The 17,565-nt window shown below is 41.1% G+C and overlaps 1 protein-coding gene across 11 annotated transcripts in view; it reads left to right on the top strand.

Annotated features, from left to right (window-relative positions):
• Pard3 (par-3 family cell polarity regulator) overlaps window positions 1–17,565 on the top strand; it is a 542,245-nt gene that overhangs the window by 198,765 nt on the left and 325,915 nt on the right. For all 11 annotated transcript variants that reach the window (XM_021170615.2, XM_021170616.2, XM_029480762.1 and 8 more), the window contains exon 3: window positions 13,425–13,605. In XM_021170615.2, coding sequence (XP_021026274.1) covers window positions 13,425–13,605 — 181 coding nt within the window. The remainder of the gene's footprint in view (window positions 1–13,424; window positions 13,606–17,565) is intronic.

A 17,565-nucleotide genomic window follows, 5' to 3' on the forward strand; every position in this document is an offset into this window, starting at 1 on the left:
TTTATCTACACACACTTTCTCGGTCTCTCACTCTCGTGCATGTACACATGTGCACTATGCAAATGCTCACGGAGGTCAGAGGTCACCTTGCTTCTCTTCTGGTACTATATGGCTCCAAGGGAGATCAGGTTGTCAGGGTAAGTAGCAGATCCTGCTGAGCCACCCAAACTAGTCCTGCTTCATTCTCTAAAGCTTCACAGTTCTCGGTAGTGACTATACATGGTTTTTTATAGGTTGAAAATGAAAAATTTAGTTCCCTCTAAGGAAGTCTCCTGGGAAAGCCAGCTATTCATAAGGGCAGACTGTGTGCCTAGCAGTAGCTGTCCAACAGAAAATGAACTCAGCAACATTCTTGGAAGTTTCTTGTCTGTCTCATAAAGATTGTGTCAGGCAGCCCCTCCCTCCTTTACATTTTATCTTGTTACTTTTTATTTCATATGTGTATGTGTGTGTGTGTGTGTTCTCTTCCTTTACCCTACAGGTCTTCCACATATATATTATAGCTTCCCACTGAGTGTTTTCATGGGATTTCCATCTGTAGGAACAAGTGGCTCTCTTTCTTGTGCCTGTTCATGGGCTCTTTTCCTTGTGTTTCCTTGGGGTGTGTTTTGTCCTGTTCATCATAAAATGCAGCACTTCCTGTGACATCCGAGGGAGAGCCCCAGGTGCAGGGAAAACACTGGTACAGGAAGATATTTTGAACCCTTACACTACAAGTGACCATAAATAACCACGTGTCCAGATTTGGTTTTGTACTGAAGATGCCTCTTACGGAGCTGCTCTTCATGTGCTTACAAGCATGTTTATCAAGAAATCTTTATTCTTTCGGAGCCATTTGGTTTTGTTGCTGTGGATAAGGCCTTCTATGCCTGTGCCATGACTTAAAAGTCACGGCGATATTTCCAGATTAGGAGAGCCATTGTATCCATTTTCTCAGTGTAAAGGGAGTAGACATTCAGCCTGCTTTCTCCCTTGGCTCCTCCATGCCCTGCTGGGGAAATGCTTATCTTGCCTTTGTGTGGGCCTGCCTGAAACCTGACTCTTGTGACTCCCATTACCTTCTTGACACTCCTGTTTAGCTCTTCCTGTCACTCTGCCTATAGCTTCCTTATGCTCCGCACAAGTCCACGTGACTCTCCATTCTCAACACAGTTTGCTCTCACATTACTTCACGTTGCTTTTTACTTGTGTTTGATGTACACTGCCACCTGTAGTAGACACCAGGCCAGTGACATTACAGGTCCAACTCCTCAGAGCATGGAAGAAAATGCCAAGCTACCTCTGAACAGCTAACCTGGCATTGAAGTTGAGTTTCCCAACAACCTGGCAACGTTACCACCAAATAGGGTTTGAACTGAGCCAGGGACTTAGTCACATACAGTCCTACTGTATCATAGTATAATGGATGCCAGAGTGCACCTTTGAGTGCTGTCCTAGGTACTGACAACTGTACTTTCCCCCCTTAAACCTAGGTTCTCTCAGTTGGGGGCTCCCCAGTAGTGTAGGCTGAGTAGCCATTGGCCACCAGGGATTTGCTTGTCTTTGTCTCCTTAGTTCTGACATTCCAAATGTGCTCCAGCACGCCTGGCTTGTCATACTTAGGTACTAGAAACGTAACTCAGGGCTTCAGGTTTGCATGGCAAGCTCTTTCCTGGTTGTGCCACCTCTTCAGCCCTAACCTTGTGAACAGCTCTGTAAAAGGTGATACAGCCTTGGCTGTGTGTTACTAAGTCCCTGGGTCACTTCAGAGCCTGCTTGGTGAGGAACACTACAAGTAAGATGCCACAGCTCTGCTATGTGGTACGCTGTTTGTCCCTCTGTCCTACAAAGGATTAGATTTCCATTTCTGGTGTGACTTTTCCTTTTGTGATTTGACACTTTCTTAAATGTATTTTACTGTCTGACACATTTGAGTGAGGTCAGTTCTGAAGCAGCAGCAATTTACCAACAGTGCCGTTTCCTGAGGGAAGAAGGTTCCGGGTTTAATGGCTTGTTTATATCAGACTTGCTCTTTTTTTTTTTTTTTTTTTTTTTTTTTAAGGTAAGCTCAATGCTAATTTTGAGATCAGGGTTGTGATGTTCAGTGAACACTTTATAACATTTTAAGCTGCTATTTCTTTTCCTTTTAAGGTCAATACTTGTTGGTTGGTTTTTGTTTTGCTTCTAAAGATTCTTGCTATGTAACAACTGGGCTTTGAAATCCCAGTAATTTTTGTGGTAGTACAGAATGCAGGCTTTCACCTGCAGGCACGAAGTTGGGATCTCTCAAGGGACAACATAGGAAAAACACATCCATCACCCCAGAGGAACCAAGTATTTATTATTGACCATGGCCTGGGGAGACAGATACACATTACCCTAAATGCCATGTTCCAATGTAGCAACCACTTCAGGGAGTTTTTATAGTAGTAGATGAACATATAAATTGTCATTTTTTAAAAAAAAAATACATGGTGAGAACATTAGCTAGACAAGACACAGCAAGATTTGGCAATCTCTACAATAGGCCCCAGACACTGTCTTTCTTCTCTTTAGGTTGGTTGGAGCTAGAGAATCTGTGTATTGCAAAGGATTTCCCTGATCACAAAAATGTTAGGTCATATACCCAGAGGTGGGCAATAAAGGTTTTTTAAGGGTGCTAAGGACAGTCCAGGATAATGTTTTATTTCACTTGAAAGTAATTTTTGGTGTGTATATTTATGCACATAGCATTCATATACATGTATGTCAGACCCTATTTGTGTGTTTGTGGTGACCATAGGAAGTCTTTGTGTATTTTCTTCTGTTATGTGCTGCCTTACTTATTTAAGACAGGTGAATAGAAGCTTGCTGTTTTGGTTTTGGGATTACAGATACATACAGTCACTCCTAGGTTTTTACATGGTTCCAGGGGACTTGAACTCATGTCTTCGTGCTTGCTCAGCAAACACTCTTACCCACACTGAGCCATCTCCCTAGTTGTGACATTCCAACCTCAAGCGTGTAGAGCGTTTCACGGAGCTTTAGTTCACCTTATGTAAACAAAATTCACGGTTTTATTTGGGAGATACCTTGAAAACATTTAAGGGCAAATAAAGGCCCTATCTAGAGGGTTCTATACATTTAGGCCTGCAACTTACTTGGCTAATATGTAAACATTTCTTTGAAAATAGTTTTGTATAAAGACCCACAGTCTCCATGTTGACAGTCTTCACGGCCAGGGTTAATTGTGCTGGAATCACTGAATTTTAGCTGGCAGAGTCTTCAGTCAGACTCCATGCTTAAGAGGCTCCTTTTTCTTCTTATACCTGTGAGAATTATGAAAATTTCCCCCAGCCCTCTATTCTTCCTCTTAATGTTTCTATAAGCTGATTGCTTAGTCACTGGTGTGTCCTTGGACGTCCCCCCTGCCTATCCCTTCTACTGGGAGACCAAACCCCGTGTGCAATTCCCACCTCTGTGTCACTACCCACACCACACATGCCAAATCCGTTAAATAAGTCCGGGCTCTGTATTTCCATAATTATACATTTTAATTGTCTTTTCACTCCACTGCTTTCCTATTAATCTGGGCTCTGGTGACTTCTTCATTATTGGAGTAGCGGGCTGTAAACGATTTTCCTCTTCTGGTCCTTTGTCTGCACCCCTTGAAACCCTCCATAGAAAAAATGCCTACAAGATGGTGTGTCTTTAAGGAAGCATTGGTCTTCGGGATATAGAGTCTATGGCTTAGCTCCCATCTCCAGGGCTGTTGCCATGCTCTGACCAGACTCTCAGGCCTAAAACTTCCTCTTGAATGAAGAGTAGCTTACTAGTGACCTGTGCACTTGTTGCTTGCAGGAAGCGACCCAAGCAATTTCTCATCACTAATACCAGACCCCAGTACTGAGCTCAGATTGGTAGAGAAAATGTTCAGGCCCACACAGCTGGTGGGTCACCTTTTTGCCCCTCACTCACTTCAGGGAAAGAAACTGTACCTTACCTGTCCCAGGATAACTTCTGGGATTTTTTCTTCTAGACATTAGGCAAGGTTGAGGTCTGTTATTCTCAGAATCAGTTTCCTTTAAAATGTAGCTTCTGAATATTTTTCCCCCCTTAGGTAAACTCACCAAGTTCTGTGATATTTACTCCTAAGGAGATTTGCATTGTGACAAAAGGCTGTAAGTGACTCGTGGGCTAGATGGAGTCCTTGTAAGCTATTGGTTTTTGTTTTTACCACATACATGGGATGTTATTATCTTTACTTTCTTACCCATTACATGTATGTGATGCTGTGTGCTATTGTTCTTCTGTTTTTACCCGCCACATACATGGGATGCTGGGATGCTATTGTTTTCATATATGTGTGGGAGGGAGGATTGGCACACAATTAGTATTTACAGTGTGTTTACCTTTTAAAGCACTGCTAAACGGGCTGTGCTAATGAAGAGTTGATTAACATTTTTTATTATTTGGTTGCTTTTAGAATACACCTGCCAGATGATTAAAATGAGCCTAATTTAATCAGCATGGTACTGTACACCAGAGATAATTTAAGCTAATGTCAAGGACATCTTCATCTATCCTGCAGAAGATGCTAAAACAATGAAGAGCAACAAACACTTCAGAAAATGTTTGAAGCTTCTTGGCTGTGCCCCAGTGGATATTTAAAACCCGCCCACCCCCTTCTCTTTCCTTTTGTATGCAAATTAATCTGATAGTCGTTTTGTAATGTAACATGGGGCTTAGATTTTTATAAAACAAATTGATTGACCTTGGGTCTTTTGCTAATATTGGCTCATGGTTGTCAGTGTGCGCACTGACCGCACTGACCGTTCAGTATGTGTCATCTCCAACTTTCAGTGAGGACTTTGAATAGAATGTTCTGGCGCCATGGGGAGGGGGGTGTTTGAGACTAGATCTATATGTAATGGCTTATCTGTACTTGACTATACTCCTGCTTCAGCCTCCTGAACACTAGTAGGACAGGCTTGCCACCCACTCCCCACGATTGGTGCCTTTGAACTTGAAAATAATCCAATTTTTCCTTTTCATCTTAGGTCGCCCGTTTTCGTTTTATCTGCCCATCTCTACATCTTAATAGAGTCGTGTGAATCTCCTTTATCCTTTGAAGCAGTTAAACTTCTCTTTATTTTCCGGTCATGCTTTTAGAGGGAGCTAAGTTGCCAGTGGGTGTCTTGTTCAAACAGTGAACTCTGCACTCCCAGGATTTACCGACTCCCAAGTGAGTTCCCCATAGACATGGCAGGTTGCCTTGGAAACAGGCTGGTTTCTGCACTGAAAGTGCTGTCTTGTATTAAGTGCAGAATGATGCTCTGCTGACCTCTATTGCTTCGTCCCAGGCCTGACACAGAGTTGAGGTTTTCTGTGACTTTGTTCTTGTGACTGACTTAACGACAGCTTTGTTCACCATTTTTTTTTTTTTTAAATTTAAAAAACAACTTGGTTAACCAGTCTCCAAAATGTGGAACTAAGTGATTTTTCACATTTCTAATTTGGGGCAGACAGTGTTTGAGCATTGCCCCCCCCCCTACCCCCCAAAATAAAAAACACCAAAGTTTTAGAGTGACTAAGACTAAACTGGCAGGAAATTTTTGTGACTTATCTCCTTTATATATGTTCCTGGATAGACTGTATACACTCTGAGTTTCCAGACATAGATGGAAGTCACTTATACTCTCAAAGACCTCTGATCCAGCACAGCCTGCCAAGTGTAGCCTCTAGCAAGAAGGGAAGTGCCCCTGGACAGTGAAACAGGCGGGCTTCTGGCTCAGGGATCTTCAGTAGCTTAAGAAGTAAAGGAATAAAGCAAGTCTTCCTAAGGATCATGGCTTTAGTCTTTATAATCTCTTGAAAGAGGGATAGTCACTTACAGGCAGAGGGAGACAGCTCGGGGAGTTCTTTCAGAGACCTCTACTGAGGGAAAGCTGGAGTAACCACTTTTATCAAGAAGAAAATTTCAGGCTGAGCTAGTGTGAAGCAGAGTGGAGTTTGTTAGGAAAATGATGTAATGTTTCTGAAATCTTTAAGAAAATGCTTTCATCCAGATTGAAACTGGAGTAACGAGAGCAGACTCAGACAGACTCAGGGGAAGGTCAATAAGCACTGTACATACATCTGGTCTTGACGGCTGTATTTTAAGGATAGCTTTGTATATGATTTTGTCCACCTTTGAAGTTACATTGTTCAAAGTATTAGAAAGGTTAAATAACAATGTTTTGCTAGACACTGAAGTGTAGAGAATTTCCTTTAGGGAATCAGATTATGAAGGTAAAGGGTACATTGTATTACACATGTTGCAAATGAGTAAAGAATGTAGGCTAAAGATACAGAGGTATAGGTAAGTCACAGAACTTCTTCCTACACTTAGGTAATAAGGAGAGAAGAAATGTTTTGACTGGAAGCATGGTCCATAGTCTTGTTCGTAGAGAAATATATGTTGTGAAGATTGAATTAAAAGTCACAAGTTTAGCCTTTTGTGTGGTTCCCTGGTTGTTCTGATACTCTTATTTGAGGTTTTTCTTAGTGGCAGGATTATTTCTGCCAGCAATTGTTTCCATTATACCTTGGACATCTGGTAAGAGACTCCTTTCTTTCCTTCATGTGTCTGGTGTTTACAACTGGACCCAGTGGTGTAAGAAATGGGGGTGTGGTTCTGCATGGGGTCATTCATCATCATGCTGGTTTCTAGAGTATGGTGTAAGAGATGGGAGTGTAGACTGCCTCACATCACTGCACTTCTGGGTTTCTGGATAGAGCATCCTGTTGTGTCATGGGCTTGTAAGTCAGATCCCAGACACAGGAGAAGATGCTGGCAGGACTGTGGCCTTTCTTTTCTTGTGATCCTTTAAAACAAAACCTTTTGTATTTGTTTGAGGACTCAAACCACACCAGCTGGGTTTTTCATTACTTTTGTATTTACAATGGATATATACACTACCATGATATAACCAAGTGATGACTACTAGTTATGTGCTTGGTGGGTCACCATTAGTTTCATCTTCCTACTGTGGAAGATCACTATAAGCTAGAGGCTTCTTGTGTGTGTGTGTGTGTGCGCGCGCTTATGTGTGCTTATGCTTACTCACATGCAGTTATAGATGGAGAGAGGTGACCTTAGTCTTCACAGGGTCAGCAGAGCCATAGCCTTCACAGGTGCTCGTGGGTCACTTCCTTCTTGCCCCTTCATGCTGTTAGCATTCATTGGCTCAAGGCTCTCATTCTTCATCTTAAGAGCAAGTGGTCAGCATCTCTATCCATTATCACAGAGCTCCAACTACAGTTGGAAGATCTTTTATAATTTCAATCTCCATTGATTAGATGAGGATTTTAACATCACCTGGGTTAGCTCTTGTGTTTTCTGGTCACTAACCTGAATCCTGTTCATAGAGTTTTATTGGTCATGGCAAGTAACACCCACTACTATGAGAGATGTGGACATGATAGTTTTGGTGTGAGTCCATTGTTCTGCTTATTGTAACTATCATCCTGTTTCCCACTTCCAATAAGAAGCAGTTGGAGATAAGCGGAGGCCCATAATGCACCAGCCACCCTTTAAAGAAGCCCAAGCTCCTCTTAAATGCAGTTCTGGATTCAGCCACTCCACTTTGGCCCACTCTATAATTTTACTCATCAGAGTAGTTTGCAGCCATGTGTGATGTATATTTACTAGGTTCTGGTAGGGAATGTGTTGCATTGAGTAAGGTGTATTTGCATGTAGCTTATCCCATAATTAACCAGATTCTTTTCCCCATCATACTTATCAGATGCAAGGAACAGAAGAGAGATTAGCTAGTAACTGGAGAGATGGCTCACTAGTTAGTTAGGAACAGCCACTGCAGGGTTGGAGAGATGATGCAGTAGTTACGAACAGGTATTGCTCTTGCAGAGGACCCCAGTTTAGCTCCTAATATCCATACCAGGATATTCATGGCCACTGCACATCCCGGAGATCTAACACCTTCTTCTGATGTCTCTATGCTTGTCCTCACCCCCACTCCAGACAAGCATAATTTAAAAAAAAAAAAAAAAACAAACAAACTTCAAAGTGAATCTTAAAGAATGATCTAGTTCATGGATAGTGAAGATTCCATCTGCTAAAACACATAGTTGAGTCATGTCTTAGAAACTTAAAACTACATTTCTTTTACTTTTTGAAGGGCGTGCAGGGATTTTGAATCTGTGATGTTTTTGTGGAGGTCTCGTTTTCTTTTGCTGTGTTTCTATATGTATTCTTGTGGAGTAGCTTTTCTAAAATTATAAATCCTTCCCAATTTAACACAAAATTACTTCATTTCTGCACCTGGCACTTAAATTTTGGTTTAAAAGAAAGCTGTAAAATTGTGTGTTATTGGCACATTGCAAATCACCAACTGTGATTCCGCCACTGTGATTCACATAGCATTTATTCACGACATAGTCCAGATTTCTTAATCTTGTGTTTTCTCAAAATGCTGGAGATAATTATTGAAACTAATATACATATATAGGCACTTCCATATTTGGCATTTGGAGACTTGTTTGTAATTTTCCATCTCCATTTTCACTCTGCAGAAAGGACTGGATTCTTGAGAAAATATCTCATGGTTAATAACAAACTTGAATTTTAATTATCTCCAATTAAACATCAAAATGTCAAAAACTGATAGCTTTAAAATGCATATTAAGCCATACAGCTTGTGTAGGATATGATATTTAAATCAATGTAGGAAATCCTATGTTCTGGTGAACAACTCAAAGTGGGTGTTGCTAGCTTATCAGGGCTACAATTGTAGCTTTGACTGTCCTTATACTGGAAATTGAAACTTTACAGATGAATGGCAGCAGAAAGACAGGAATCCCTTGCATGGAAAGTCATAAAGGCATCACCATGTACCAAACTGTGTCTGCTGCCTATTTTTATAAATAAAGTTTTGCTTAAACAGAGCCATACTCATCTCTTTATGTGTTCTTTATGCTGTTCTCTTGCTATCAGAGCAGAGTCACGGCAGGTGTGTGATCAGGAGTATAGCTCTGGAAGAATCTAGTTTCAGAAAGAGTACCCTGATCTTTGTTGTCAGGAGACTTCCGTGCTTCAGGTGAAGAGGGAGCTACCAGTCACGCCAGGAAGACAAGACTTAATTACAATGTGAAAACTTGGGAGTACACCTTCAAACACTTTCTTTGTATTTTTATTTAGCTCTCAAGGATGCTTTTCCCATTGTTTATTGCCACGTTGAGAGGCCCAAGGTCTCATCCTCCTTTGTACATGACATCCCACTGGATTAATCAGCTCATTGCTTCACAGCAGAGTTCCCTGCTTCCTGTTTCTCTGTGTGTCTCTGTGACAAGAGGATAGAAGCAGGCATTTGTTTATGATGGTAAACCTGCCTAGGCGATGGTAGAGCTGCCTAGGAAATGAGGAAATGCTGCTCATATTTTTGTGAAGGTACCCCTCTGTCTTTTAATAGCAGAGTGTGGACCTTGCAATACCTCAGTAGGACACGGTGGTTCCTTTTAGCCACAGCCCTGGTTCTTCCACACCTGGAAAGCTACTGAGTTGCTGGACACCTTGGTAGTTCTCAAAGAACTGTGCTGGTTCTGAGAAGAACCAGTGATATCTTTTGTAGTATTTTGTGACTATAACTGACAGTTGAAAACTTTCATTTGAGATAATTATAAATTTCATAAAAATTGGGAAATAGCTACCCAATGTTTCCAGATCCCTTTGTCAGTGCCTTAACTTCAGCATCATCTATAATCAGAGGCAATTATTGTCAATATAAACCCACCTTAATCTTGCATTTCAGCTGGTTTTCAAAGTTCTTTTAAATTTTGCCTTTAGACTTTTTGGGCCCTATATCCAGCAGAGCTTCCCATCACATGCACTTCTTGTTTTTCTGTGATTTCCTATTTATATGATTTTTGTCATTCTTTCCTGATTTTCTTGACTATCATACTCTGAATCAGAGTAATCTTTGTTTCACCAAACAAATGTCCTTCAATTTAGATTTACCTGATATTCCATGATTCGGTTAAAGTGACATGATAGGCAGGAACAACAGCCACACAAATGGCCTTCTGTCCTTCTCAGGGGTGGTGTTCTCATCACTGCTGATTTTATGTATGGAGAGCTGTGCCTGTCAACCCTCTCCACAGCAAAGGTAACTTACCCGTCTTCTTTTGGTTGAGACATATAATATGGGAAGCCTTTTGAGACAGGCAAACATATGGTGTCTCTTTTTATTCTCACCATTAATTTAGGCATCCATTGTTAGATTTTGTTTGTAAGAATTATTTCTATGGATTTCTTGATAACTATATTTCCAGTATCACTTATTCATTCATTGTTATTTATCTATTTATTTTTTTAGACTGGGTCTCATATAGCCCAGGCTGGCCCTCAACTTGCTCTTTAGCCAGGGATGAAGCATAGGGAGAGAGGCCTTTTGAGACAGGCAATTATTCTGCTTCTCTTTATCTTTCCATCCTGTAACATTGGCATGTATTGGTAGATTTCCTGTGACAATTATTTCTATGAATGTCCTTAACGATAACTTATATCGATACTGTTTCTTGTTTATATTTATCCATTCATTTATCTATTTATTTATTTGTGAGATAGAGACTCATATAGCCCAGACCAGTCTCCAGCTTGCTGTATAGTCAAGGGTGACCTAGAACTTCTGATTTTCCTGCCTTTACCTGCAAAGTACTGGGATGACAGGATTTTGCCACTATGTCTGGGAATGAAAGGAGGGGCACTGAGCATCCTAGGGAAGCCACCTACAAATGAGCCATGCCCCAGCCCCAGTCTTGACTTCATTATTTGGATATTACAGTAGAAGACACCTCTCAGCTTCCCACCATTGTTTATACCATCACAGATCCACAGATGTGTAATTTGCTTTGCAATATGATCCCCTGGTAGAATTATTTGTTTGGTCATAAGTTACCCCAGTTTTGGTTGTAGGGGACAGTGGGAATTTAGGTTGTATCTGCTTCCCTTTGATGTACATTTTTTTTTTTTTGTCTTTCGAATATTTCCTCACCCTCAGCACTGCTAGGCATTCTTTTTGTATGTATGTATGTATGTATGTATGTATGTATGTATGCATGCATGTATATATGTATATAGTCATTTATTTTTTATTGGATATTTTATGTGTTTTCAACCCTTTCTTTGTTTCCCCTCTACAAACCTCCTATTTCATCTTCCCAATTCCTTGCTTCTCTGAGGGTGCTTTACCACCCACAATCCACTCCTGCCTCCTAGCCCTGGCATTCCCCTATGCTGGGGCATTGAGTCTTCATAGGACAAAGGGCCTCTTCTCCAGTTGATGCCAGACAATGCCATCTTCTGCTACATATGTGGCTGGACCATGGGTCCCTCCATGTGTACTCTTTGGTTGGTGGTTTAGTCCCTGGGAGCTTGGGGTGGGGGTGGGGGATCTGGTTAGTGATATTGTTCTTCCCGTCGGGTTGCAAACCTCTTCAGCTCCTTCAGTCCTTTCTTTAACTCCTCCATTTTGGCCCCCATTGCTAGGCATACTCAATGTGTGTTTCACTGTTCTACTTTCAATCAGCTATTTTTCAAGATGCCTTGCCTTATTAGAGAATGACATTGGAATTCTAGATCTGGACATGAAGTGTGCTCATTGATTCTGAGATGTTATTGCTTCTCAATGCTGGGACCTCTTTGACTAGAGCAAGGAGATTTATCTGTAAACCACCATCTCTCTGTATGTCCAGCCACCTGTAGCTGCGTACCACCGTATGATCTTTCTAACTGGCTTCCCATCAGACCACAGTAAATGTAGGAATTTTCATGATCTCAGTGAGATTGTAGCATGATGGTTTTGTCATTTGTTGGTGTGAAAGAACCTACTTCATTGCCTGTCATGTACAAGCACAGCAATAAATTATGTATGGCACATTTTGTCATTATTGTAGAGTATATTATGTTCTATAGAAAAGTTTAATGTTTAACAGTATGCCTTGCTATGCCAACAATGGCCTAATACATCTAGTACTTGCTGTGTTATTGATTAATGGCCCACATCTAGTGGTTGGCCTATTCATCCAGGGTACTGTAGATATTCTCTAGGAACCTATGGTGGTGTTCTCAGTAATGAAGTAGTGTTGCTGGGGTTGACTTAACTCACGGGAGCCATGAGTTTCTGCTGAGCCCCAGTTCCAGTCTAACACCACAGAGCTTGTTCCAGCTTCTCCCTTTCGGCAACTGTTTCTGACAGTAAAAATATTGGCTTTCGCTATCCAAAATATTTTCACATTTTTGTTCATTCCTGATCTGTGTATCTGTGAGCAGAGTAGGGGTTGCTAGATTATACGCACACACAAAACAAACCGACTCCCTGGAACAGTGCATGTATGACCATTCTTTGTATTTAGCTTTATTTTAAACAGTAGAAACCGTGTCTTTTCACAGTGAACCTAGATGGTTTCTGCTTTATCCCAAATCAGTGTGGTCATGTATTTGTTTGCAGAATGGTTGGGATTACTTGCGTCATTGCTAAGTCCTCAAAGTCGCTGCCTTGTGTTGCTGTCCTGACGGATAACTAATTTCAGTTAGTTGTTTGTGTTTTAGCTAATGAATCACAGCTATGCCTCTGACCTGCAAAGCTATTCAAAAGTGTGTCCTTTCCCTCCTATTACCTTGTCTGCTCCCATCCTCCCTCCCCTCTTTATCAAACTCATGCCCGTAAGTGGCTCATTTCATTGGCCTTTCTTTAAGTTTTATACAGTAACGATGAGATAGGAGTATATTTTAAAATACCGTCTTCCTCATATGTGAAGAGCAGCATAAATGTGTGCATTCAAATATGGACACACACACACATACACACACACATACACACACACTTCTGAGGCAGGGGGATATAGCTCAGTTGGTAGAGCATCTACTTAGCATCTAGGAAGGGGACCTGGTTCAGTCCTCAGCATCACAGGATGTGGTAGATTAGTCTTGTAAACCAGGACTGAGGAACGGGAAGTGAAAGACATCCCTGGGCTCAACAAGTTATAGGCTAGCCTGGGTGATTTGAGACCCTTAGGGGCGGGACAACAAAAGAAGGCGAAGAAAACATGTATGGTCTACATGCATGTACATGGATCTCCTATGGACCGTCCTTATACTTAGATTATCTGTGTAAAAAAATGATTTAAACTAACTCCTACCCTAGCATTCTGGGATGTCACTGTGTCTTACTGTATTTTTACCTGTGAAATTTTAGATATGAAACTCACTTCCTAGAAATGTGTGACTGGAGTGTCAGGCCTCAGGGAAACAACGTTTCACTATGGTTGCGCTTCCTAAAAAGCTAGCAAACTTGGATACATCGCTGTCAGTATTTTCTCCTAGGTTTGTCTCAGCATGGTGGAGTATTTGGTAGTGATTTTGATGCCTTCATTCACAAGTGCCATTTTTTTTTTTCTGTTATTTCCAGCTGGTAGCAGTGTTTGATGAACAGGATCCCCACCATGGAGGAGATGGTACCAGCGCCAGCTCCACGGGAACCCAGAGTCCAGAGATATTCGGCAGTGAGCTGGGCACCAACAATGTTTCTGCTTTTCAGCCTTATCAAGCCACAAGTGAAATTGAGGTCACGCCTTCAGTTCTTCGGGCAAGTAAGTGAGAGTTTTCTGTATTCTGCACACTTCATCCTAATTCCCAGGTACCCTAGCTTTTTTATCTGTCTTTGCGCCTACAAATGGAATTCTTTGTGTTTATCGGACATTGGTTACAGTTTGAACCCGGGCCAGTATCTTTTACACAAGAACCCAGCAGTTATGAACCTGTTCATAGATGGGTTTAGTGTTGTCTATAGTAGAGGCTTTTGATTGCTCACTGAGGATTAATAAAGATAGATTGCAGGTATGCTACTCTGCACTTTCTTTATAAATAGAAATAACCAAAAGCTTCTCACAGTCCACCCCATTGTAGCCAAGACACACAGTGCATGTATTTCACAAGAACACTAGCAAAGAAGAGACTTGGCACCAAAGTTGTCTGCAGGGGTTTTGGGAGAGAGGGAATTCAAACCTCAAGGAATGTTAGGGACACAGTCTATGATGTATCATATGCCCCAGGGACTGTCAGTCTCAGGATATTTGTTTGAAGAATTCCATAACCAATTCTGGACGGTTTACTTAGAAAAGTGAAATATTTTTGCTATAAATAATACTTGTTTGTAAGATTTCAGAGCTGAGCTGCAGTTAACGGTAACAAGGTGTTGTTCAGGTTATTTATAACTTAGGTAAAGCATGGTGGTGACTTACACCTGTAATCCCGCTGTCCAGGGACTGAGGCAGGAACACTATGAGTTGTATCCATAAGGGATCCTGTCACACCACATTCCTTCTACAAAGAAATAAGTTTAAAGCTCATTTACTTATGTTTAGGCATTTCTGGTGGCAAATTCTTTTCTATTGTTGATTATATCTAAAATATAACCTGAGTGATTATTTAGAATGTGTATTTTATTTTTCTCGAGTGTACTCTGATTCCTTTCTTCCCCCTCACCGGAGAGGTCTGTCACATTTCAATAACTTGGTTCTACTTGTTTGTAAGCCGCATGCACCTCTTCCCTTGTTTGCTCCTTGCTTTTTATCTTATCCATGTAGTCAGCTAGAAGTTTAAAATACGCAGGCAACTTGAATCTGAGCCCAGTACTAAGCACCCAAGATTCAGAGAGTGAAAGGATAAAAGTCCTTATAATTCTCTCAGAGGCCCTGCATGAAGTAAAGGAGACCTCTACAGAAAATGAAATGAAATAAGACCAATGTCAAACTCTTTACTGTTCACTGACATCCTTGGTTCCCCACCAGATCTTGCTTCTTTCTTTTATTTAATTTTTTAAGACCATCTCAGGTGTTCTTTTTCACTCGGATGTTGTTTACAGTGCATCCAGTAATATGCATCCTAGGTTCTCTCTATTCTCCACTCCTACTCACCCTTCAGCCTCAGCAACCTCCTATAGTCATGTTGCTTGGGCTTTCCACTCCCTTTCCCTCTCCTCTCCCTTCCCTTCCTTCCCACTTCTTCCTCTTCCCCTCTCCTTCTCTAACTCACTGAATCCAATTCATGCTGGCTGCTGGAATGTTGACTAGTCTTGTGGACTTGATCTTGTGCAAGTAGTCATAGCTGCAGGGATTCAAGAGTGCGATGACCATGTCATGTCCAGAAGAAACAGGGCACAGTACTCCTGTCCATCTCCCAGCCCTTAAATTCCCATGTTATGTTTACTACCCTGATCTCTAGATCATGGCTGGGAATATCATGGTATGTCATGTTCCTAGTATACTTCAGGCCCCAGACTCTGTCACCAGCATGAACAAAATGTGCATATAAGGAAAACAAGTGAAAATCCTAATATAAAAATAGAGAAGATACCACATACACACATGTGCACAGAGATCAAAAGAGCCAAGACCGAGAAGCCCGGAGCCTCAAGGATACTGTCTTACCCTCAAATGCCAGTTTCTAGAAACTGAGAGTACCTGAAATGGCTCAGTGGGTAAAGAAGCATGCCACCGAGCCTGACCACCCGAATCCCATCCCCGAGACAGTGGAAAGAACATACTGACTCCTGCGAGTTGTACTCAGACCTCCACTCAGGTCCTGTGTCATGTGCACCCTTGTGTGATGACACACACACAGGTTCCTGTTCACAGCATTTTAAAAGAATTCCTAGATCTTAATGAGTGTAATGAACGAATCACACTGAATCATGAATAGGAGTCTAGCCCATGGCCCAAATAGACTGTGAAACTAAATATAGCAAGAGTTCAGACTGAAACCCATAGCAGGAAAGTCAAGATCCCCTGTGCTGTCCTGACAGTACTGCTGGTCACATTGGTCTCTGTCATCCTGCTGGCCAGGAGGAAGTAAGAGATACATACTTGCAGAGCTGAACTCTCTCCTCCAGGAAATGTTCGAGGATAGAAGAGGTTCAGATATCTCAGGGGTATTTGTTTGTTTGTTTTTCCATGCTGGTTTAGTTTTCTTAATGCTCAAGGATGTCTTAAATTTCCAGACAGCTGGAGTCCTGGCACCATAACTTTTTTTTTTTTTTTTTACAGAATTGAGTTTTTCATATCTGTGCTAGAAGTCAAAGAGAGATTCCAGGAAATGCTGTGTGCCCTGTTGATATCTCAGCTTTTGGAAACGGTGCTGTTGTAAAATGTTTGGCAAAGTATCGGATTGGTTACATTGTATCTTAGTAACTTTTAAATCTTTACATTGTTAACTATTTTAAAACTTTATTAAGTCTTAAAATTATTTTTTTTTCTGAATTTTTTTTTAACTTTTAAGGCATTACTAACTTGATAATTTTTAGAATTTAAAGGAAAAGTAAAATTTATTAAAAGATTATGCCAAGCCGTGCAGTGGTGGCGCACGCCTTTAATCCCAGCACTTAGGAGGCAGAGACAGGCGGATTTCTGAGTTTGAGGCCAGCCTGGTCTAAGAGTGAGTTCCAGGATAGCCAGGGCTACACAGAAAAACCCTGTCTCAAAAAAAAAAAAAAAAAAAAAGCCATAAAGTAAATTCCGACCTTTGCCCTTTTCCTAAGTTTTATTTTATTTTTTAACTCTTACTGTGTTTTCATGTGAATGCTGGGTGCATGTGGGTACATGTGTCATAGCACATATACAGAGGTCAGAAGACCATATGCTGAAGCTTATTTTTTCTGTCACCTTTATGTGAGTTTTGGGATTGAGTTCATATCTCCAGGCTCATGCAGTAAGTACCTTCAAGGCTTAGCTGTCTAGCTGTTCTGCCTTTCCCTTTTGATCTCGGATTTTTCCTTATCTAAGAATATAGAGATCTACTCAAAGATTTGTTCAAAGATAGAGAATACTAAGACTCTTTGGCTTAGCGATCTAGCCTTTGAACAGTTAGCTGACACTAACATGGTGTTTTTTTTTTTTGGGATCTGATTTAAATATATATTGAAACTACAGATTCTATCCTATTGTATTTGCTTTGAGCTGTTAAAACAGAGCAAGGCATACAAATGCTATTCCCGGAATTTCAAATAATTGCCTTCTCACTGAGTAAGCTCCATTCAGCATCCACAGCCCTGTTGTGGATGCAGTCTGATTATTACATGTTGACAAGGTCATATATCTATTAATTGGACTGGAGATGGGATACAAAATTGCTGTAATTATTGTAATTTTCTAGCTAATTGCAGGGTTGGTAGTGAATATTTTACTTCTGCATAATGAAAACCAGTGTTCCATCAGAAGTTGTTTTATAGGGTATCAGGCATTTTGTTTTATATCTTTGGTGATTTTTGCCCAACACGTATCGATCCATCCCAAATGCCACCACGTTCACAGGCTCAGGGTGAGCAGTTCTTAGCCTCCCTCCACTCTGGTTGCTGTGCCTCTGACATTCTTTGTTTATAAATCCAGTGTTCTCCTTCCAGGCCTATAGCAAAGGTTGGTGGGCTGACCCAATGGGAAGAGGATTCCAGTGCCTCATATCTTAACCCGTACCTGCTTAAGATACTCCCTGAGATGAGCATTTTAGAAAAGTAAACACCTATGGTTTATGGGGTAATTATTGTCGAGTGTGCTTAC

The sequence above is a fragment of the Mus caroli genome, chromosome 8, assembly GCF_900094665.2.
Source record: "Mus caroli chromosome 8, CAROLI_EIJ_v1.1, whole genome shotgun sequence".
In the NCBI taxonomy this organism is placed as follows: domain Eukaryota; kingdom Metazoa; phylum Chordata; class Mammalia; order Rodentia; family Muridae; genus Mus; species Mus caroli.